The following is a 25,463-nucleotide window of genomic DNA, read 5'->3' on the forward strand; positions in this document are numbered from 1 at the left end:
AAGAATGTAGTGATAGTAGTCAGAGAATTCTAAACAGTTAATCTGAGTTCAATAATTTTTCAGAGACTAAATATTCTGGGCCATGCTGTAAGCTCTTTCTTTCATCGGTAAAAAAGTGTTCTTAGCTTAAAAAATGGGAGGTAAATGGCTAGGAATAAGACAATGTGAATTTTTTTAAGTCAAGAATGTAGAGTGCTAAATACAATAATAATGCAATCTATAATACAAAAACTCTACACCTGCTATTACTATATGCTGTAGCATCCTCAAATACTAACAAGGTTAGGCTGTCAGGCCTGCTGGGTAATGAAAAGTAAGCTATGCATCACAGAAAAGACCAAAAATATGTGCTTTATTCAAACTTCAGCTTTCCACACTCAATTTGTTTTCTGACACTTTATGAAAACTGAGGTTATCAGATAATTTACTATCATTCACAAAAGGAAGAACAGCAGGTTTGCAAAAGATAGAAACAATTAAGTTTAGTTCTGGACATGTCAAATATAAGTATCTGTGAAACATCTACATACAGAGAGAGCCTGCAACAATTCCAATTCTGATTCCTTTAGCCTTTGGAGCTTACTACCTCTGCCATGATCAGTTTTATTCATTTAACAGAGTATGCTCTACATATATGATCATTCCAATGTGCCATGACCTAAATATGTTTGGGAAACACAGGTCCAGTGAGAAACTGGATACGTGAGTTTAGAACTCATGAGATGATGTCTAGACTAGAGATTTTTGGGTGCTATTAGCACAGAGGTGCTAGTAAAATCCCACAGAGAGACTTCCACTCTAAGCCATGTTGGAGTAAATGGTACTAGTTTTGCTCTCCTGTTGTAACAATTAGAACATTGGACAAAATATAAGAAAGAACTGTTTGTAGTCAGTTAACAATGGACAGCAGAGTATTATGACTCTGAAAAGAGGAGGAAGGAATAAAATAATTACTACCACTGCCACAGATTGCTACCTGAAATGACTATCTGAATGGTAGCACAGGAAATGAGAGCTTAATCTTAGCATGGAAATCTTGCTCAGGTAATGAGACAAAGACTCAAGAGTTGAGAGAAGAGTTGAGAGAGGCTGGGGCATTTGGAATTTGGAAGGCAGTGTAATAGAAAAGTTGGAGTTATATAGAGAAATAAATTGTATATGTGCTGCCAAAGCGAGCACTATAAAGAAACTAAAAAAAAAAAAAAAATCCTATGCATCTCCTTGAGTTCTGTCACTGAATATTAAGCCATGAGTGGCCAAGATAAAAATCTGTGAGGCTAGGAGAGCATCTGGGCGGCTTAGTCAGCAGACTGTCTGATTCTGTTTTGACTCAGGTCATGATCTCAGGGTTATGGGATTGAGCCCCACATTGGGCTCTGGGCTTAGCATGGAATCTGCTTGAGATTCACTCCCTCAACCTCTCCCTTCTCCTTTGCTCCTCCCCCTGTGTGTACTCTCTGTCTCTCTGTCTCTATCTAAAATAAATAAATGATCTTTAAAAGAAATCTATGAGGCTACCTAATGACATATCAGGGAATTTTAAGCTGAACAATTTCAAGAATTGATGCAGAGTTGAGAGAGATTTAAGTTCCAATCAATAAGAGTAAAGAGACAAAAGAAGGCAGACTTTATTAGTAGGGCTAATCTAGCCAGCAAAAGATACCTAACATTTGTCCCAACAAGCTTAAAAAGAAGTCTGAAATGGACCAAGCTGATCTACAAGTAACTATCTAAAAAATAAATTTTAATAATCTTTAAAAGAAATCAACAAAATCAAGACATGCAATACCCATGATTTTCAGAATTTAATCAAAATTGCAAAGTTTCCTCTTAAGAGGAAAGTACATAGCAATATAGGCTTACCCCAAGAAGCAAGAAAAATCTCAAATATGCAATCTAGCCTTATACCTAAAGAAGCTAGAAAAAAGAGGGTTAAATGAAGCCTACGGCCAGCAGAAGGAAAATAATAACCATTAGGGCAGAAACAAATGATATAGAAACAAAAAAACCCAATAGAATGAAACAATGAAACCAGGATCTGGTTCTTTGAAAAAATAAATACAATTGATAAACTCCTAGCCAGGCTTATTAAAAAGAAAAGAGAAATGAACCAAATAAATAAAATCACAAATGAGAAAGAAGAAATTACAACCAATCCAATATCACAGAAAGACAATTATAAAGAGAGTATTATGATAAAAACATATGCCTACAAATTGGACAGCCATGAAGAAGTGGATATATTTCCAGACATATAAACTACCAGAACTGAAACAAGAAATAGAAAACTTGAACAGAAGAAAAACCACCAAAAAATTTAGTCAGTAATCAAAAATCTCTCAACAAATAGAATTCCAGGGGCAGATGGCTTCACAGGGGAATTCCACCAAACATTTGAAGAAGAGTTAATACCTATTATCAAACCATTCCAAAAACTAGAAAAGGAAGGAAAACTTGCAAATTTATTCTTGAGGCCAGCATTAGCTTGATACCAAAAGCAGATAAAAACTCCACTAAAAAAGAGAACGACAGGCCAAAATATCCCTGATAAACATAGATGTAAAAATTGTCAACAAGATACTAGAAAATTTAATGCAACACTACATTAAAAGAATCATTTGGCACAATCAAGGGGGATTTATTCCTGGGCTAAAAGTGTTTCAATATTCACAAATCAATCAACGTGATACACCACATTAATAAAAGAAAGGATAAGAACCCTATGATCTTTTCAATAGATGCAGAAAATACATTTGACAAAGTACAACATCCATTCATGATAACAACCCTTAAAAAGGATTAGAGATTAGAGAGAACATACCTAAACAAAATAAAGGCTATATATGAAAAACCCACAGTTAATATCATCCTGAATGGGGGAAAACTGAGAGTTTTTTTTTTCTACAGTTGGGAACAACACAGGGATGTCCAATATCACCACTGATATTAACATAGTACTGGAGGTCCCAGCCACAGCAGTCAGACAACACAGAAAAATAAAAGGTATTGAAATTGGCTAGGAAGAAGTCAAATGTTCACTATTTGCAGATGACATGATACTCTATATAGAAAACTTGAAAGACTGCACCAAAAACTTGCTAAAACTGATAAATGAATTCAGTAAAATTGCAGGCTATGAAATAAATTATGGAAATCTGTTACATGTGTATAGACCAACAATGAAGCAGCAGAAAGAGAAATCAAGGAATCAATCCCATTTACAATTGTACCAAAAACCATAACATGCCTAGGAATAAACATAACCAAAGAGGTAAAAGATGTATACTCTGAAAACTATAAAGCACGGATGCAAGAAATTGAAGAAGACACAAAGAAATGGAAAAAGATCCCATGTCCATAGACTGGAAGAACAAATATCGTTAAAATGTCTATAGTACCCAAACCAACAGAATTTTTCACAGAGCTGGAACAATCTTAAATTTGTATGGAGCCACAAAAGACCCTGAATAGCCAAAGCAACCTTGAAAAAGAAAAGCAAAGCTGAAGGCATCACAATTTTGGACTTCAAGTAGTATTACAAAGCTCTAGTGATCAAGATAGTATGGTACTTGCATAAAAACGGACACATAGATCAATGGAACAAAAAAGAAAACCCAGAAATGGACCCACTACTGTATGGTTAATCATCAATAGAGCAGGAAAGGATATCAATGGAAAAAAGACTGTCTTCAATGAATGGTGTTGCTAAAACTGTTAATCTACATGCAAAAGAATGAAACCAGAAAGCTATCTTACGCCACATACAAAACTAAATTAAAAATAGATTAAAGGCCTAAATGTGAGGCAGGAAAGCATCAAAATCCTAGAGGAGAACACAAGCTATAACTTCTTTGATATCAGCCGTAGCAATTTCTTACAAGATATGTTTCCTGAGGCAAGGGAAATAAAAGCAAAAATAAACTATTGGGATTTCATCAAAATAAAAAGCTTCTGCACAGTGAAGTAAATGATCAGCAAAACTAATAGGCAGTCTATGGAATGGGAGAAGATATTTGCAAAAGACCTGTCTGATAAAAGGTTAGTATCTAGAATCTATAAGAACTTATAAAACTGGGGGTGGGGCAAGATGGCAGAAGATTAGGGGTCCTCAACTCATCTGCCCCACCAACTTACTTAGATAACATTCAAATCATCCTGAAAACCTACGAATTCTGCCTGAGATTTAAAGACAGAACAGCTGGAATGCTACAGAGAGAAGAGTTTGCACTAACAATGTAGGAAGACGGAAAAGAAAAGAAAAAAGAAAAGAAAAGAATGAAATAAATAAATAAATAAATAAATAAATAAGAATCAAGTGGGGGAGGGGCCCCTGTGAAGAGCTGGGCTAAAGCTCGGTGGCGAAAGCCTCCAGGACAGGAAAGCCCAACCCGGAGAAGCAGAAACTTTAAAAATCCGCACCAGCTTCTTCCTGGACAGAAAGGCACTTAGCCGGGAACTCGGGCAGAATCACAGGAGGGGCAGTGGAGCCTCCAGGTTCTTGGGGTCACTAACAGAGGAAGTGAACCCCGGGGGAGAGCGGGCCACACACTGCGGGCCAAGCCCAGTAAAGGGCTGGAGTGTGTGCAGGAAGGGCCTCGGGAGCAGCTCCGGTGGCGACTCCGGCAGAGGGGGTTGTGCCCTGCTGCCTTGGGGAGTCATGCACCAGGAGTGCAATTCCACCGGTGCAGGCCTCTGATCACAGGGAACTGGGGGACACAGCCCAGGATCCTGAGCTCCTCTAAGGACAGGTGGAGGTGGGGAGGGCACAGGAAAGCGACGACCCTCCTGCGGCCAGGCACCCCCACGCTGTGCAGATCAGCGCCCTGCCACCAGAGCATCTAGGCCAGCGCAGACTGGGAGACTGCAGGAGTTACTACGGGAGCTGACTCCAGAGCTGGAGAGCTGGCCGCTGCCAGTGTGGTTGTTCCTCCTGGTGTCACCCTGTACCTGGAACTGAGCCAAGCCTCCCGGAAACAGGGGATTCACAGGATAAACAGGTCCCCCTGAGCCTTTCACCTGGCACAGGGCAGGGCAGCACCCCCAGGTGCACACACCTGAGAATTAGCACGGCAGGCCCCTCCCCCAAAAGACCACCTGGAAGGACAGGGGAGGCGCAAGTTCTTGGCACAGCAGCACTGGAAAGCTACAGGGGAAGTCGAGGGATTTACAGTATATAGAACCAGAGGATACCCCTCCTTGTTATATTTTTGATTGTTGTTTTTTTCTTTTTTTGTCTCTTTTTTTTTATTCCTTTTCCCAGTACAGCTTGTTTTTAGACATACTTCACTGAGCAAAATGATTAGAAAGAAAAACTCACCACAAAAGAAAGAATCAGAAACAGTCCTCTCTGCCACAGAGTTATAGAATTTGGATTACTATCTCAGAAAGCCAATTCAGAAGCACAATTATAAAGCTACTGGTGGCTCTGGGAAGAAGCATAAAAGATTCAAGAGACTTCATGACTGCACAATTTAGATCTAATCAGGCCGAAATTAAAAATCAATTAAATGAGATGCAATCCATACTGGAGGTCCTAACGACAAGGGTTAATGGGGTAGAAGAACGAGTGAGTGACATAGAAGACAAGTTGACGGCAAGGAAGTAAGCTGAGAAAAAAAGAGAAAAACAATTAAAAGACCATAAGGAAAGGTGAGGGGAAATAAATGACAGCCTCAGGAGGAAAAATCTACATTTAATTGGGGTTCCAGAGGGCAACGAAAGAGACAGAGGACCAGAAAGTGCATTTGAACAAATGATAGCTGAGAACTTCCTTAACCTGGGGAGGGAAACAGGCATTCAGATCCAGGAGATAGTGACATCCCCCTCTAAAATCAATAAAAACCATTCAACACCTCGACATGTAATAGTGAAACTTGCAAATTCCAAAGATAAAGAGAAGATCCTTAAAGTAGCAAGAGACAAGAGATCCCTAACCATATGGGGAGAACTATTAGATTCACAGCAGACCTCTCCACAGAGACCTGGCAGGCCAGAAAGGGCTGGCAGGATATATTCAGGGGCCTAAATGATAGGAACATGCAACCAAGAATACTCTATCCAGCAAGGTTCTCATTCAGAATAGAAGGAGAGATAAAGAGCTTCCAAGATAGGCAGAAACTGAAAGACTACGTGACCACCAAACCAGCTCTGCAAGAAATATTAAGGGGGACTCTGTAAAAGAAAGAGGAAGTCCAAAGAAATAATCCACAAATACAGGGACTGAATAGGTATTATGATGACACTAAATTCATATCTTTCAATAGTAACTCTGAACATGAATGGGCTTAATGACCCCATCAAAAGTCACAGGGTTTCAGACTGGATAAAAAAGCAAGACCCATCTATTTGCTGTCCGTAAGAGACTCATTTTAGACCTAAGGATACCTACAGCCTGAAAATGAAAGGTTGGAGAAACATTTACCATTCAAATGGTCCTCAAAAGAAAGCAGGGGTAGCCATCCTCATAGCAGACAAAGCTTATACCAGACTGTAATGAGAGATGAATAGGGACACTCTATCATGCTTAAAGGATCTATCCAACAAAAGGATCTAACAATCATGAATATTTAAATCCTAATGTGGGAGCTGTCAATTACATCAATCAATTAATGCCAAAGTTAAGACATACTTCAAAAATAATACACTTATACTGGGAGACTTCAACACGGTGTGTTCTGCAAATGACAGATATTCTAAGCACAACATCTCAAAAGAAACAAGAGCTTTAAATGATATACTGGACCAGATGGATTTCACAGATATCTACAGAACTTTACATCCAAACGCAACTGAATACACATTCTTCTCAAGTGCACATGGAACTTTCTCCAGAATAGACCACATACTGGGTCACAGAAAAGGTCCTGACCAATAACAAAAGACTGGGATTGTTCCCTGCATATTTTCAGACCATAATGCTTTGAAAGTATAACTAAATCAACAGAAGAAATTTGGAAGGAATTCAAATACGTGTAGGTTAAAGAGCATCCTGCTAAAAGATGAAAGGGTCAAGCAGGAAATTAGAGAAGAATTAAAAAGATTCATGGAAACTAATGAGAATGAAGATATAACTGTGGAGGCCGAGAAAAATTAAGGCCATCCCACCTCAAGTTTAGCATTAGCACAAGTACATCCATCTCAGGTCCCTGGGAATAAGAGCTGAACTTTACTGGAAAAACTGCAGAATGTCCTCAATGTCCTCAGCAGAGAATCCCATTTCAGAAAGACAACAGAGCTCAGAATTGCCCTAGGCAGAGAATCCCCTATCTGAAAGACAACAGAGCCCACACCCTTGATAGAAATTCCCATATTAGAATGAGAACAGAGCTCAATGCCCTTGAAAGCCCCATATCAGAATGTAAACAGAACTTGAGAAATTCCTCCACATCTTCTGAAAATCCCCTAGACCAGCCTATAAAATACCCAGCTGTAACACACTTCGGGGTCCAAGTCCCTTCTCCGCCGGGTGGGGTATACTTGGACCCAAGCTCGAGCTTGCTAATAAACCCTCATGCGCTTGTATCGGTGTCGGCTCCTTGGTGGTTTCTTGGATTCGCAATCTTGGGCACAATAATAACCTTTCAAAATCCAAGGGATACAGCAAAAGCAGTCCTGAGGGGAAAATACATCACAATACAAGCATCCCTCAAAAAATGGGAAAAAACTCAAATACACAAGCAAACCTTGAACCTAAAGGAACTGGAGAAAAAACAGCAAATAAAATATACACCCAGAAGCAGAAGAGAGGTATTAAAGATTCAAGGAGAACTCAATGAAATAGAGACCAGAAGATCTGTAGAACAGGTTAACAAAACCAGGAGTTGGTTCTTTGAAAGAATTAATAAGATAGATAAACCATTAGCCAGCCTTATTAAAAACAAAAGAGAAAAGAATCAAATTAATAAGCACGAATGAAAAAGGAGAGATCACCACCAAAACCAAGGAAATACAAAAGATTTTAAAAACATATAATGAGCAGCTGTACACCAATAAATTAGGCAATCTAGAAGAAATGGACACATTTCTGGGAAACCACAAACTACCAAAACTGGAACAGGAAGAAATAGAAAGCCTGAACAGGCCGATAATCAGGGAGGAAATTGAAGCAGTCATCCAAAACCTCCCAAGACACAAAAGTCCAGGGCCAGATGGCTTCCCTGGGGAATTTTATCAAACGTTTAAAGAAACCATACCTATTCTACTAAAGCTATTCTACTAAAGCTGTTCCGAAAGACAGAAAGAGATAGAATACTTCCAAACTCAATTTATGAGGCCAGCATCACCTTCATTCCAAAACCAGACAAAGACCCCACCAAAAAGGAGAATTATAGATCAATATCCCTGAGAAACACATATGCAAAAATTCTCAACAAGGTACTAGCCAATAGTATCCAACAATACATTAAGAAGATTATTCACCATGACCAAGTGGGATTTATCCCCAGGATGCAAGGCTGGTTCAACACTCATAAAGCAATCAATGTGATAGATCATATCAACAAGAGAAAAAATAATAACCATATGATCCTCTCAATTGATGCAGAGAAAGCATTTGACAAAATACAGCATCTGTTTTGATCAAAACTCTGCAGAGTGCAGGGATAGAAGGAACATTCCTCATATCTTAAAAGCCACCTATGAAAAGCCCACAGCAAATATCATTCTGAATGGGGAAGCACTGGGAGCCTTTCCCCTAAGATCAGGAACAAACAGCGATGTCCACTCTCACCACTGCTATTCAACAGAGTACTAGAAGTCCTAGTAACAGAAATCAGGCAACAAAAAGAAATAAAAGGCATTCAAATTGGCAAAGAAGAAGTCAAACTCTCCCTCTTCACAGATGACAGGATACTGTACAGAGAAAACCCAAAAGACTCCACTCCAAGATTGCTAGAACTCATAGAGCAATTCGGGAGTGTGGCAGGATACAAAATCAATGCCCAGAAATCAGTGACATTTCTATATACTAACAATTAGCCTGAAGAAAGAGAAATGAAGGAGTCAATACCATTTATAATTGCACCCAAAAGCATAAGATACCTAGGAATAAACCTAACCAAAGAGGTAAAGGATCTATACCCTAAAAACTACAGAACACTCCTGAAAGAAATGAGGAAGACACAAAGAGATGTAAAAATATTCCATGCTCATGGATTGGAAGAATTAATAGTGTGAAAATGTCAATGCTACCCAGGGAAATTTACACATTTAATGCAATCCCTATCAAAATACCATGGACTTTCTTCAGAGAGTTGGAACAAATCATCTTAAGATATGTGTGGAATCAGAAAAGACCCAAATAGCCAGGGGAACATTGAAAAAGCAAACCAGAGCTGGAGGCATCACAATGCAGATTTCAGGCTGTACTACAAAGCTGTAATCATCAAGATAGTGTGGTACTGGTACAAAAACAGACACATAGATCAGTGGAACAGAATAGAGAACCCAGAAATGGGCCCTTAACTCTATGGTCCACTACTATTCGATAAAGCAGGAAAGACTATCCCCTGGAAAAAGTACAGTCTCTTCAATGAATGGTGCTGGAAAAATTGGACAGCCACATGTAGAAAAACGGATCTAGATCATTCTCTTACACCAGACACAAAGATAAACTCAAAATGGATGAAAGATGTAAATGTGAGACAAGATTCCATCAAAATCCTAGAGAACACAGGCAGCACCCTTTTTGACCTTGGCTGCAGCAACTTCTTGCAAGTTACATCTATGAAGGCAAGGGAAACAAAAGCAAAAATGAATTATTGGGACATCATAAAGATAAAATGCTTCTGCACAGCAAAAGAAACAGTCAACAAAACTAAAAGACAATCTACAGAATGGGAGAAGACATTTGTAAATGACTAATCAGATAAAGGGCTAGTACCCAAGATCTATAAAGAACTTATTATACTCAGCAGCAAAGATACAAACAATCCAATCGTGAAATGGGCAAAAGACATGAACAGAAATTTCACAGAGACATAGACATGGCCAACAAGCATATGAAAAAATGCTCTGGGGAAAAAAAAGGAAGAAAAGAAAATGCTCTGCATCACTGGCCATCAGGGAATTACAAATCAAAACCACAATGAGATACCACCTCACACCAGTGACAATGGTGAAAATTCTCAAGACAGGAAACAACAAATGTTGGAGAGGATGTGGAGAAAGGGGAGCCCTCTTACACTGTTGGTGGGAATATGACCTGGTATAGCCACTCTGGAAAACTGTGTGGAGGTTCCTCAAAGAGTTAAAAATAGAACTCTCAGGCAGCCCTTGTGGCCCAGTGGTTTAGTGCCACCTTCAGTCCAGGGTGTGATCCTAGAGACCCAGAATCGAGTCCCACGTCAGGCTTCCTGCATGGAGTCTGCTTCAACTTCTGCCTGTCTCTCTCTCTCTCTCTCTCTCTCTCTCTCTCTCTATCTCTCATGAATAAATAAATAAATGAAATCCATTAAATCAATAAAAATATAACTGTCCTATGACCCAGCAATTGCACTGCTGGGGATTTACCATAAAGATACAGATGCAGTGAAATGCCGGAACACCTGCACCCCAATGTTTATAGTAGCAATATCCACAATAGTCAAACTATGGAAGGAGCCTCAGTGTCCATCAAATGATGAGTGGATAAAGAAGATGTGGTCTATGTATACAATGAAATATTACTCAGCCATTAGAAATGACAAACACCCACCATTTGCTTCAACGTGGATGGAACTGGAGGGTATTATGCTGAGAGAAGTAAGTCAATCAAGAAGGACAAATATTATATGGTCTCGTTCATTTGGGGAATATAAAAAATAGTCAAAGGGAATAAAGGGGAAAGAAGGGAGAATGAGTGGGAAATATCAGTGAGGGCAACAGAATATGAAAGACACCTAACTCTGGGAAATGAACAAGGGGTGGTATAAAGGGAGGTGGGCGGAGGGTTGGGGTGACTGGGTGATGGGCACTGTGTGGGGCACTTGATAGGATGAGCACTGGGTGTTATGCTATATGCTGGCAAATTGAACTCCAATAAAAAATAAATAAAATAAGTAGTTGATAATCTTTAAAAATAGATCTTATAAAACTGAACACCCCAAAAAACAAATAATCATTCTAAAATTGGCAGAAGATATGAATAGACATTTTTCCAATCAGCCAACAGACACATGAAAAAATGCTCAACTTCAACTCCTCATGAAAATGAAAATGAGATGAGATGTCACTTCACACCTGTCAGAAAGTCTAAAATTAACAACACAAGAAACACGCATTAGTGAGGATGTGGAAAAAGGAGAATTCTCTTGCAGTGTTGGTGGAAATGCAAACAGGTGCAGCCACTTTGGAAAACTGTGTTGAGGTTCCTCAGAAAGTTAAAAACAGAACTGCCCTATGATCCAGAAATTGCACTACTGGGTATTTCTTCCAAGAACACAAAAATACTAAATCAAAGTCTAAATGTATCCTGATGTTTATAGCAGCACTATGAATATAAGCCGGAATATGGAAAGAGCCGAAATGTCCATTGACTGATGAATGAATATATATATATATATGTATATATATATATATATACATATATATATATATGGAAAAAAGAGAGAGTCAAACCAAGAATAGACTCTTAACTATAGAGTACAAAGTGATGGTTATCAGAGGGGAGTTGGGGGGATGAAACATGTAATAGGGATTAGGGAGTGTACTTGTGAAGAGCAATTGGTATTGAATGGAAGTGTTGAATCACTATATTATACACAGGAAACTACTAGCACACTGTATGTTAACTAGCTGGAATTAAAATAAAACCTTTAAACAATTACTAGATGTTCAAAAAGGGAAAAATGTGATCCATAACTAGGTTAATATTTATTCATTAGGAATACATTTTGAGGAAGCAGCAAAAGGTGGTAAAGGAGGAATGCTGGAAAGTATCCAGCCAAGATTGAGAAGATGGTAAGAAGAAAAAGGATCTGTCAATAGAGTCACTTGAAAGATTTAATACAAGATTTTAGAAAATCACAAGAGGTTGAGTCACAGAAGTCACATAGAAAGTTTCAAAAAGAAGGGAGTAGTAAACAAGGAGATTAAGCAAGATAGCTTCTGAAAATTGTCCATTGGATTTCACAGATGATACCTTCAAAGCCTACTGAAAGTAGTTCCAGTGGAGAGGCTGGGGTAGAAGCCAGTTTGCAAAGGTTCTGAGGTGTCAATATGATGTGGAGAAAGAGAGATGCTAGTTGTTTCAAGACAAGATTGTCTTTGACCCAGGGTAGGCAATATGTGTACATTTTCCCTTGAAAATATTTTTTAAAATACTCTACAACCTTTTTAAACAATGTCTCTTTTCTCTTATAGTCACATTTCTTTTTAATACACAATTTCCAATACAAATTATGAAATTAAAATTGTTACCAAAAAAGGCATTCAGTAGCTTCTGAACCTGAATGTTGCTGCCCACAGTACGGTACAATCCCTCTGTCTTGATCCCTAGGAAAAGAAAATGAGCTCAGTTGTGTTTCTTATAACTAGAGCTTTCATTTCCTTCAATGTAGAGAAAGGAAGTACTTAAACCCTGGTGCCAGTTCAAACAGGAAAGTGTCTCCCTACTCCCTCCAAGCTCTCCAGCCATCCCCTGCAATAGGGAAACAGTTTTGAAGCATGTCTCCAAATTATGTTCTCCATACTTTTATTTGGATTATACCAAGATTACATTAATGTGAACAGAAGAGAATATACTCTATAGTAAATAGAAAAATATGCTTAAGTGGGTAGCAGTGGGTGGCTGAGAATAGTGCCATTGTCTTGGAACGGAGCTAGGGTTTAACTGAAAAAGGAGGAAATATTAACCTCTGAGCTGCCTGTCAGCAGTGATACAAAGAAAGAGATGGAATATGGCTTATGTGAAACAAAAGGCCATTTTGTGTATAGAGAAATTCTAGCAACATTTCACAGAAAAAAAGAGGCTTGGCTCATGTACTACATACCCACATTCTAAATATTCTCAGAGAGAAATTAGAGAGTATCATTATCAACCTAGAAAAACACTGATTCCATATTTGTCTGAGTTTGGCTTTGCACCCCATCAATTTTTAAACCAATACGTATTGTAGCAGAAATTGAACTCTAATTTATTTGCAATAGAACCATCATAACACTACTTGCGGAGTGCCCAGTAGTATTTCAGAATACTTTATAAGCTGTTTGAAGTTCTATTTATTTTTCTTTGAAATAGAAGATGCTTTACATATTTAATATATATAATTTGGTGAGGTGGAGATAAGTGAAGCCATCCTCACAATCTATGCAGAAACATATCTATCACCTCTAAAAGTTTCCTGCTGCCTTCTTTATTCATTATTATTATTTTTTGTGATAGGAATTATTAACACAAGATCTACCATTTTAGTACATTTTTAAATCTGCAATACAGTATTGTTAACTACAGCTTTATGCTGGACAGCAGATCTCTAGGACACAATTATCTTGTGTAACTTAGAACTTTGTACCATTTGATTAATTAAGCTTTCTCTTCAAAAGTAGGAAGCCGCAAATTATCCCAATAGGGATGGTTTGGATACCACTTGTTTGGAATTTGCTGGAATTTTACAAATTTGTGTCTAGTGTTCAGGTTTATAAATAGTCTTGATTGCTAAAATGAGTCCTGGTCAATGAATGACATCATTGCTACCTTAGAGAAATTGCCCCAGGATAAATTCAGAGTGACCAGATTAAAACACTGCCAATGCCCTGGTTTATATCTTACCTTTGGTCTCAATGACATTGATGCATTTCCTAACAAACTTGAAACCTACTTCATTCAGCTCCACTGTTTCAAACAAAGGAAAACAGAGTTAGATCCTGCTATAACAAGCTTTACCTATGAAACATTTTTGATCCTGCTCATGCTAGGAGACTGCAGTGAGAGAATAAGGGGCATAGTTTGTCATCTCTAATACCTTTAAATGGAAAGATATTTTTATTCAGGGGGAGAATAGAGTTTTTACTCTTATAACACAAAAGGCTTTAATTATCCCATTGCATTATGTTTGTTTTAGGCATGAGGAATATCAAACACGAAATGTTAGTTTGGAAATGTAAATCATTTCTATCATGTGTTTAGAACAAGGAAGATATAATGTTCTTCTCTATATTGCTATTACTACTCACACCAAAAGCTAAGATATAGTTACTTATTTATTTCAATAAGTAGACATACTTCTTTTTACAAAAATAAGTCCGAATTCTATTCCACACAAAGGCATCAATAAACACATTCGCATCAATATTACATATTATTGATGATAGCATTAACTGTGATTAGGACAGCTAGCAGTTTGTAAGGTCAATAAATCATAAATTTGACTCACTTTCTTCCTGTTTTGTTACGGGGCTATGGTAGATCTATAAAAGAAGAGAAAGAAAGAGCCATGGCTATTGTGAATCACTATAGGTAAGTATGGCAAATAATACTAAATCTCTTTCTTCAGTTCGTCAAAACCATTAGTGACTCTAAAGCATTAATAAGATGAAAAAGCAGAATCATCTTTGCCTAGGTCCCTAGAAAACACTTGTATTAACAATCCCTGAAGACTACAGTAGATTCCAAGTATTAACAATCCCTGAAGACTACAGTAGATTCCAAGTATTAACAATCCCTGAAGACTACAGTAGATTCCAAGTAGCTCACTGCAGCTGAAGTTGTAGTGTACCCATCTTAGTGATTTACTAATGCAAAGCTTGGAGAATTTTTCTGATGGAGCAAGAGAGCATGAGAGAAAAGAAATAGTTTTCTAATGGATAAATGAGTATTGGGCATTGATGATAAAATTTAAATTTTCCCAATACCAACCTCTTACCCTAAAGGCTAATTAATGGGTGTTCCTCTGTAGAAAAGCAAGTTCCCAATTCAAAGAGATCCATGCATTGATCAAGATTCTTCTGAATCATATTGAAGTACAGACTGAGATAGCTATGTGAGAGTCCAACAAGGAGATCCTTGACTCTTAAAGTCTATTCCTGGTTTTACCTCTACTTTATTATGAAGTTTTGGGCATGTTCTTTTCATTTTCTATACTTCAATATTTATATCTCTAAAATGATCAGGATTGGACTGGATGTCCCTTCAAGTCCTGATCTTCTTTGACACTTTAACAAAGATATGCATACCATGTGTAAGATTAGTAAATTGAGGTATTTAGTAAAATAGCAACAATAATAATGTGAAACTACAGGAAATAAGCCTTCTATATGGTATCTGTTAAAGTTTGCTTTAGCAACTTCTCATTTTAATAGAAGATTTTCTGCATATGTGTGTATGCCCGTGGATTATTTCAATGAGTGAGATTTCTGTGCTGTCAGCCCTTGCTGCCACTTGCATAAGCAAGGTATTTGTAGAAAGTCTATTACAATCAAGTTGTTAGGGATCCACATTCAGTGGACCCGTATTCTAATGTCATTCTCTATAAAAAGCCGTCTGCATACTTTGATCTTTAAAATCTGAAGAGAAAATAAGTTCAGAAGACGGAATCAAGAATAAATTGCCTTGCTGAACCTCCTACCATCCTCCTGTAGAAACATGATAGGCATGCAATAGTTAAGCTCCAGGTTTCTGTGAAGAAGGGCAGAGAGACAGGTCATGGATTATTTTCTGCATGGCAAGCCTCACAATACCACTTCTTTCCTGCTATCTCCTTAGTTGGCTATAAATGCAATCTGAGATCTTGGTACTCCCCTTTAGTCTCCAGGGCACTGATGAGACACAGAAAGAAAACCCTGGAGTATATTTCTCCCTCTTAGTACATTTTTGCTTTGAATAAAACAAGGAGATTTGACTATATCCAAATATTATTGAATCTCAGTTGCTCTACAGTCATCCTTCAGGCCAGATAGAAATATCTAAAACTAATATAGCACACTACGGTTGACAGAATTTCATTCATTTGATTTTTCAAAGAATCTTTGTGAGTTAAGAAGAATGAGATTATTAAACCCATTTTACTAAACAGAAGAAAACTGAATCTCAAAGAGAATAACTTCCTTAAAGTTATACAACCACTGAATGGCACAACTAGGATCCAGATTCAGGCTTTTAATTGCAACACTAGGAAGGTTATGTTACTTCATATACCACTAGAATAAACCTGCATGGAAGATACTGAAGAGAAAAAGTGCTTTTTAGTAATTTCTGACTCTTCATATTTGTCTTTCTATGACAATCACTAAACCTTTTAAGGTACTGCTTGACCTTCTGTGTAACAATGTTCTAAACAGACTGGTACATCTTGGGATATAGGATGCCAGTACCATCTTCTCATCAGCTGTACCCTTAAAGAGAATAAGCTGACCTGGGAATGTAAGATGGGGGCAACAAAAGTACTTTGGATAAAATCATAATAAATGCTTATTCAATTAATACAATTATTTTCCATCTTTCTAACTGAACACATATTAGTTTTATAAAATGAAAAAAGGCTTAATTTTCTTAAGAAGATCTTGTGGGCACAGCTGCCTCATCCTACACTGAAACAAGAAGCTGAGAAACTTGGATTCTAGGTCCAGCTTTTATGCCTTTTCTGAGAGTAATCCCTAAGAAGTACCTCATCTTCTCTGGAACTCAAATTGCCTGACTTCTTAAACATGAAATGTCATGCCAACAATTCCTTCTAGCTCTCAAGACCTGACTATTTAATCATCCTTGACTCACTGGTACCACTAAGGACATTCATATACTAGACTGTGGTGCTGAGGTTTCTCCAGTGTCCTGAGATAACTTACAGGTTCTTTTCCATCCATGGCCTCCATCCATAGCCTTCTGTTAGCTTCTGAAAGGGCCTGCAAAGTGATGGTTCCTGGCCTAAGGGAAAAAAAATGACCAAGTTAAAAGTAGAAAACTCACCTGAAATAATGGAGTACTGTGATCTAGGGTCCCTCTCAGCCCTGGGAGGTGTCACACTGAGCAGGCACATACAGAATTCCAATCTTTCAAAATCACTTTTACTCAAAAAAAAAAAAAAAAGCAAAACAAAACAAACCAATGAAACATTTAGAGAACAGTAACTTTGGGAACCCTGGGGTAGGTTCTATCTCAGCAGCTCCATGCCAGGGTCAGTCAAGGAGATAGGAAGGCAGATGCAAAAAGACCTTATCATAATACACAATTAAATTGGCTCCATTGGATTTGAGCCAAACTGTGGCTCTCTCTGCCTTTCTTGGAAACCAGGAGTTTGGTCTGGGCTCTAGGAGTAAACATGTTCAGCATGGGCACATTCATCCATCAAAAAAAAAAATGGCTTTGCTACTTCCACCATCCATGATGTCCAAGGAATGTTTCCAGTTGGAAAGAATTCAACAACATGCACACTGGCTCAGCAGAGGGAGGAGACATTTGGCTGATTTAAGCAATCTTATTACTAAGAATAACTAACAGTTACTAAATGCTCACTAGATGCCAGAGTCTGTTCTAAGTACTTTATAAGTATTAATTCATGTTATCTACCCAGGAATCTATAAAGCAGGTATTAAGTAGTAATCCTTATTTTACAGAAGGGGAAACTGATGCACTGAGATGTTCCCTAAGTTCACACAGTGGGTAAGTATAGAGCCAGGATTTGATTTTAGGAATTCTGGTCCAACAGCCATGTTCTTTCTTAACCACTATGCTACAAGGCCTCTACTCCATAGGAGATGGCCTCAAACCCAGTTTTTTTTTTTCAATTTACTTGTGGGATACCTATAACTAGAGATACTCCAAGTTGATATACTCTGAATATGGTCTTTACAGACCTTCACAACCAAACTGAGAATTTCAGATTGACCATATTATTGCAAACATAAAGTCTCCTTGCATCATCTGCATATCTGCACCATTGTGAGAAACCTGTTCCTCTTACTCATTCTGTATTAAGATAAGACCTCTCTCAGAGTCATAGAATGACAAGAACAATGACAAGAGAGTTCAGAGAGTCTGGAAAAGTAACTGGGCCTCTGTGGGCCTTAGTTTCTTTATCTAAACAAGTATTAGACCAGATGAGCTGAGAGGTCCCTTCCAGTTTTGATTATCATGAGATTCATATTCGACTTCCTATATTTTACTCCATTAAAGTACATCTTAAAAAGGAAAACTCTCAGGGATCCCTGGGTGGCTCAGTGGTTTAGTGCATGCTTTTGGCCCAGGGTGTGATCCTGGAGTCCTGGGATTGAGTCCCACATCTGACTCCCTGCATGTAGCCTGCTTCTCCCTCTGCCTGTGTCTCTGCCTCTCTCTCTCACTCTCTGTGTCTCTCATGAATAAATATATAAAATCTTTTTTTAAAAAAGGAAAACCCTCAAATGATTTTTTAAAGATTTTTATTTATTCATGAGAGACACAGGGAGAGAGAAAGAGACAGAGACAAAGGCAGAGGGAGAAGCAGGCTCTATGCAGGGAGCCCAACATGGGACTCAATCCCAGGGCTCCAGGATCATGCCCTGGGCCGAAGGCAGTGCTAAACCACTGAGCCACCTGAGCTGCCCTTCAAATGATTTTTAAGCCAAAATCAATGGGGCACTGGATATTTTCAAGTTTACCCTTTTCTAACAAATAACCAACCTTTTGGATATATCACATGGGGCTAGAAAGTCTAGAAATCTTTGCAAAGATAGCTACCCAGCTGAATCTTGAAGCCAGAGGAAAAACAAGTAAATGCGCCACGGACAAAAAAAGCAGACAATGCAGACCAGATATGACAGTATGACATTAAACCCATTCTGGAACTCAGATTCCCTATCTGGGAAATCCAAAAACCAGTGTGTGTCTTTTCTTCACCTTACAGAGAGACTGAAAGTATAAATAAATGACTACTCAAGAGGCATTTGAGGATTCTTGGCTGCCACAGAAAGTCAAATTCAAAGAATAATTGATAAGAACAGGGTGACAAAGTAGAAAGAATATTGACTTCTATTTTTTTTTAAAGATTTTATTTATTTATTCATGAGAGGCAGAGAGAGAGAGAGGCAGAGACATAGGCAGAGGAAGAAGCAGGCTCCATGCAGGGAGCCCCATGTGGGACTCAATCCTGGGACTCCGGGATCACACCCTGAGCCAAAGGCAGATGCTCCAATGCTGAGCGACCCAGGCATCCCAGAATATTCACTTCTAGTACAAGATCTTCCATTGACTATCTTTATGACCTTAGACAAATCACCTGCCCTTCCTGAGACCCCAGTCACTCATCCAGAACAAAAAGGTATATGCAGCATATGTGCAGTACAGTGCAATGGTTAATAGTGTGGATTTGGATCCTGGCTCTACCATGTGTTAGCTGTGTTACCTAGATTGCTTAATTTCTTTCTGTCTCCTTGTCTTCCTTTGTGAAACTGGGATAATACCCCATACCTCACAAAACTGTAGTGAAGATTAAAGGAAATTATACATTTCCAGAGCTGAGTGAGAATAGTGCCTGGTACATTAGGAGGTACTCAGCAAATGTTAGCAATTGTTGTTTGTTGTTGTTATTTATTATTATTATTACTATTATTGCACTTCAAGCTCTATGAGCTATAAGCCTGTGGTTTCAAATATTGACAGCAAAATTAATTTTTTTAAAAAGTTATCCTCGGGAAGCGTGGGTGGCTCAGGATCTTTAAAAAAAGATTTTATTTATTTATTTATTTATTTATTGATTGATTGATTGATTGATTCGAGACAGAGAGAGGCAGAGACATAGGCAGAGGGATATGCAGGCTCCATGAAGGGAGCCTAATGTGGGACTTGATCCCGGGACTCCAAGATCACACCCTGGGCCGAAGGCAAGTGCTAAACCGCTGAGTCATCTAGGGATCCCCATAAATAAAATCTTTAAAAAAAAGTTATCCTCTATTCCTGAGTTAGTAAAAGAGACTCAATGAATCCTTTGCTCTCTGTGCTGCAGGGACATGAGTAAAGGTACCAGATGCCTGCTGGGAATGCTGACTTTGTTTCTTCTATCAGATTTACTAACCAGGAAAGTAGATGTCACATCCCTTAGAAAATTTCATGTGCACAGATATGCCTTGGCAACTGTTCTTTACTATATTTTACCCCTTATTTCACAGCATGTTTATTCTCCTTATAAGACAATGGAATAAATTGAAAAGAACATGGACTTTGGAGACAAGTGCTTGAGCTCTGCCTTGCCACTATGTGACTTTGGGCATGTCACTTAACATATTCAAGTCTCAGTTGCCTCACCTGTAAAATGAAGGAGAGATTAATTGAGTGATTTTTTTTAAGCTCCTAATATGTGGTAACTAAAATCACAGACACATCGAAACTTTAATTGCTGGCTTCTAGTCTTAGAATTCCTCAGCATTATGGGGTGGGAAAATACATTTAAAAACAAACAGAAAACTTAGTACCTATCCTGATCCATGCATAGCACTGGGTGCAAGAAATATAAAGATAAACTGGTCCCAGCACCTAATCTCAGGGCCAAATTGTTTGCAACTGCTTTGAGTTTATGAGAATATTATTTGCAAGCATCTTGCAAATTTAAGCTGAAACTTGAATCAGAATGAAATTACACACAGAAAATTTTAATTTCTTTTAAGCACTTTGATGCTACAGAGCAAGAGACAATAAAGATTCATGAAAGAGAAGCCACAGCCAATAGTCATTTTCTGCAGGAAATAGAAGTATGGTTCCCCCTTCCCACTAGGCCTGAAGCCGTTGGAAAAATGAGTGATAATCTCATGGTTACCACTCACAATGTTTACTATCACAATCATCTTTGGTCAGGACCATCCATTTTTTAACAAAGAAATTATATAGATAAACAAAAATTTCAAATGGGGAAAAGGATTTTTTACTTATTTCCAGACCAAAAAAAAAGAGCCCTCAACTCTTAGTCTAATCTTTATGATTCCAGTCATTGATAGTTTTGTTTATATTATACAGTAATTTGACGTTTAAGCCCCTTTCTAGGAATCTAACCATTTTGTTACATTCTATTTTACTATGCAGTACCCAATACGTAGAAATAATAGACTGAAATAACATATAGAAACATTTATTCACTGAATTTTGGATTAACCTCTCTACTACATAACATGCTTTTCTCCAAAGTAATTCCAAATGCTCTCATTTTGAAATTTCAAGGTTAAATTCACCTCTGATAAAAATGCCCAGGTCCAGAAAACAAAAAGAGGGTACACCAGTGAGAAACAAATGCAACAAAGTACGAAGTTTGAAAGCCCTAGCTAAAATCAGAAAGTTGATTCTCAGACTATTTCCAATTTACATAAATATCTGCAAAGTAGGGAAAGTCTGTATCATGTTTGCACCAAGTGGGGGAAAAAGACTCCCCAGTACCACTACCATCCTCCATCCTATCTCCTCTTTAAAAATGTGTTTCAATTCACTTACTCTTGTATGCTACATTAGGAGATAAAAGAATGAGTTTTGCTGAATGGGAGAAGATACTTGCAAATGACCTATATAATAAAGAGTATACAAAATCTATAAAGAACTAATCAAACTCAATACCCAAAAAACAAGTAATCCAGTTAAGAAATGAGCAGAGGACATGCACAGACATTTTTCCAAAGAAGAGATATAGAGGGCTAACAGACACATGAAAAGATGCTCAACATCACTCATCATCAGGAAAATATAAATCAAAACTACAATGAGATATTACCTCACACTGTCAGAATAGGTAAAATTAACAACAAAGGAAAAACATGTTGGCAAGGATGTGGAGAAAGGGGAATCACTCCTCTTACACTATTGGTGGGAATGCAAAGTGCCTGCAGCCACTCTGGAAAACCGTATGGAGGTTCCTCAAAAAGTTAAAAATAGAACTACCCTATGATTTAGCAATTATACTACTAGGTATTTATTCAAAGGACAAAAAAGTACTGATACAAAAGAATATATGCACCGCAATGTTTATAGCAGCATTATCAACAATAGGCAAATTATGGAGAGAGCCCAAATATCCAATGACTGATGAATGGATAAAGAATATATGTTATATAACAACACCGCACACACACACACACACACACACACACACACACACACACACAGAAGAATATTATTCAGCCATCAAAAAGAACAAAATCTTGCCATTCGCAACAACGTGGATGGACCTAGAGAGCATTATGCTAAATGAAATAAGTCAGAGAAAGACAAATACCATACAATTTTACTCATGTGAATTTTAATAAATGAAACAGATAAACCCTGGGGGGAAAAGGAGAGGCAAACCAGGAAACAGACTCTTGACTATAGAGAACAAGCTGAGATTGCTGAAGGGGAGGTGGGGCGTGGGTTAAATAGGTGATGGCCATTAAGGAGGGCACTTATGATGAGCACTGGGTGTTGTATATACATGATGAATCACTAAATTCTATGCCTGAAACTAATATTACACTATATGTTAATTAACTGAAATTTAAATAAAAACTCGATACTCCAAAAAAAAGAATGAGTTTTGTTATCTTGTCCTTGCAGCATCACCAAATGTTGACATTTGCATATCTGATAACAAATTAAATCCTAGGAGTGACTTATTCTGCCTTGAGCAGGCAAGGTAAAGCTGACTAAAGTTTCCACTGGGAGAACTAACAATGGTTCAGGTCTCACAGGGATTCCTGTGAATAGTAGCCAGAAGAGCCAAGACAATAATATCATGAATAGATTTACTCATTTTCATCAATAAGAGATGATAGAGGAAAATAAAAGATCTACACTCAGGTTCAGCACCTAGCACATGGGGACATTACCAATTCATACTAGCATAGCTTACCTTTCATTAGTTTCTATATCAAAACAGAACCTTTTGTCGATAGACTCTGTCTTCCTCCTCACGCAGTACTTCAAGGTTAAATCCAAAGGCCCCTGATACAAGAAAATAATAAATAGCCAATTTGAAAAAAAATGCACAGAAGCTGCTTCTGCCTCCTGCAGTATCCTCAGTTCACTTGGAAGGCATCTGTCAGGGCAGCAGGAGCAACGTGTAACCTCACTGAGAACTTTGTCCCTTCAAACAGTATTTGCAGCAAGATGGCAGATGGTTTATTCTTGCTCTAGTAATTAATGGTTGAGACCAGGACAAAATGCTTGGGGTAGGTCAGTACTCTTTTCCAAGGATGGTAGATTAAATAGGAAGCTCATTATACATAATATGAGGAGAATGTAGGAGAAACAGGTTGACCAAATGGCATTAAGTGTACTGAATAAAATGTTCATAAAACCTCCAAGTTACGAGTGGGTTTATGCAACCCTCCTTCCATTAAATTGGCAGATGGAGGAGGGGAGAGAAACATTTTCATTCCCCACCTCCAGATACTTCAGGAAGATAAGAATCACAAAAGCAATCTCTCTGGAAATAGGGCAGGAGTAGAGAAAATAAGCAAATTTATATATTACTCAAAGTGGCATTTGATATTTCATATATGCAGAATAGTGTAGCCTACCTTAGTCTTATGGGTGCTATTAAGTGGCCACTTATTAAAGGCCACTGAAATTCACTGTGTCCACAGATTAAAATTTCCCAATTCTACATTGTTCAGTTTCCCTCTCTTATCTCATAGAGACAACGTGGTATAGGAAAGAGAATTACCTTGTATTTGCCACACATTATGCTAGGAAATTTTAATTTTCTTCATAACAACCTTAGAAAGAAGTGAAGCTCAGAGAGGTAAAATAGCTAACTGAAAATCACCCAAGTCAGTATAGTGGAAATAGAAGTAAACTAGGAAGCTTAACATCTAGGGTTTTATCTCAGTTTTGTCATTTACTGGCTTGCAACCCAGGACAAATCATTTTCCAATCTCAATCTTAACAGCACAATTTATTAAATGGGGATCATGCTAACTACCTTGCTGTCAGGAATTCAGAAACACTTCCTAAGTGCCCAAATGTTTCTGGGTACTATGCCATCCAAACTGGCCCGTACAGTTGATCCAGCTAATCAAATAATATTTCTCCCTCATTGGCACACTCAACCCCCTTTCAGGTCTATCCTTTGGCCTCTCCTACACTATAAAAGCTCAACTCTGAATCCATCCTTCAATCTGCCTTCTTTACCCCAATAATAAGGGTGTCAAGAATTACTAGACTTTCAAGTTGACAGTGATTAACAGCATCATATACTCACCCTCCCTCCTTAGACTCTCAACTCCTTCAGAATCAGAGGCATCACAGCTCAGAGGCTGAGGCCCTGCCTATTACCCCATGCTATCCATAGCTAATGCCCATGTGTGTTATACTCCATCCATGCAGGAGTACCATCATTTCATACATGCCATACTTTTGTGACTCTGTAACTGCAAATAATGTTTCCTCCACCTTCAATGATTTTTATCTATTTTTTTGGTCTGGCTAAATCTCAATTGTTCTACAAACTGCAGTTCAGGTTTCATTTCCTCCCAAATTCTTCCCCAATCCCAGACACTGCTCATTATGTGTTTTGTGCATTATATTAGAGCTTTCTGTTTCCGTGCCTTATTTCCCCAATTGACTGAGAACTCAAGGGCATGGGCAGCATCTTATTTACCTTTATGTCTCTAGTATCTAGGAAAGAATTAGTGCCCAAGAAATTTTTATGAACTACAGTATCATTCTTACCATTTTTCTGATGAGGAAAATGATACAGACCAACATCATGTAATTTACTTGGGGTCAAAAAGCTACTGGGCCACAGAGCTAGGATTTAAACCTAGTTGCTGAAAGTCAAAATATAGCACTCTTTCCTCTTACCAGAACTGCCTGACAGGAAGTAATGGGGACTTTATAAAATAGAATTTGGGAAGATAATCTGTAAAGTAAGCAGCGTAACACAAGTGGAAGTTGATAGGCTGAACTAGGGAATACTGGCGAGTACCATAGTCAGAAAGAGTGCTAATTCCTCCATCTTCAAATTGAACTAATAATACTTGACAGGGCTTCTGGTAAAGTGGATGAGGCACATGGTGAAAAGTGTCTAGCTCAGTGGCTGGCACACAGTAGACATTCAATAAATAGTGGATTTTATAGTGTTATTATAGTCTCACTTGTATTATTTACCTTTCAAAAACCCAAACCAGTATTAGGAACTGAGAGAACTGACAAGAAGAACTGACAGACAATATTTCTCCCTCACTGGCACACTCAACGCCCTTTCAGGTCTATCCTTTTGCCTCTCCTACACTATAAAAACTCAACTCTGAATCCATCCTTCAATCTGCCAATCATCTTTCAATCATTTCCAACTTCATTTTAGAGAAATTCAAGTTATTACTCTACCTCCCCTTCTTTCTAAATAGAGAACCAAGTTCCTCTTTCCACTCCATGAGGAATCTCATATTAAAACCATTTAGGCTGACACTATTGCAATTTAAAAAAAGCAGCCACTCAATGAAAAGGAAAGAAGGAAAGAAAAGCTAAAAGGAGAGCTGGCAATTATCTTCTAAGAGGGTATGAAAGTGTTATCTACTGCTTCTGTCTTGAGCTTTGCAGTAGGTTCCTGAGCAGGAGA

The 25,463-nt window shown here is 38.1% G+C and overlaps 1 protein-coding gene across 4 annotated transcripts in view; it reads right to left on the reverse strand.

The window, feature by feature from the left end:
• The window catches only part of OPHN1 (oligophrenin 1), a 555,959-nt gene that overhangs the window by 157,718 nt on the left and 372,778 nt on the right, over positions 1-25,463 (reverse strand). For all 4 annotated transcript variants that reach the window (XM_041741146.1, XM_041741144.1, XM_041741142.1 and 1 more), the window contains 5 exons: positions 22,752-22,843; positions 16,759-16,837; positions 14,352-14,385; positions 13,748-13,810; positions 12,397-12,471 (listed from right to left, as the gene is read on the reverse strand). In XM_041741146.1, coding sequence (XP_041597080.1) covers positions 12,397-12,471; positions 13,748-13,810; positions 14,352-14,385; positions 16,759-16,837; positions 22,752-22,843 — 343 coding nt within the window. The remainder of the gene's footprint in view (positions 1-12,396; positions 12,472-13,747; positions 13,811-14,351; positions 14,386-16,758; positions 16,838-22,751; positions 22,844-25,463) is intronic.

This window comes from Vulpes lagopus, chromosome X, assembly GCF_018345385.1.
Source record: "Vulpes lagopus strain Blue_001 chromosome X, ASM1834538v1, whole genome shotgun sequence".
In the NCBI taxonomy this organism is placed as follows: domain Eukaryota; kingdom Metazoa; phylum Chordata; class Mammalia; order Carnivora; family Canidae; genus Vulpes; species Vulpes lagopus.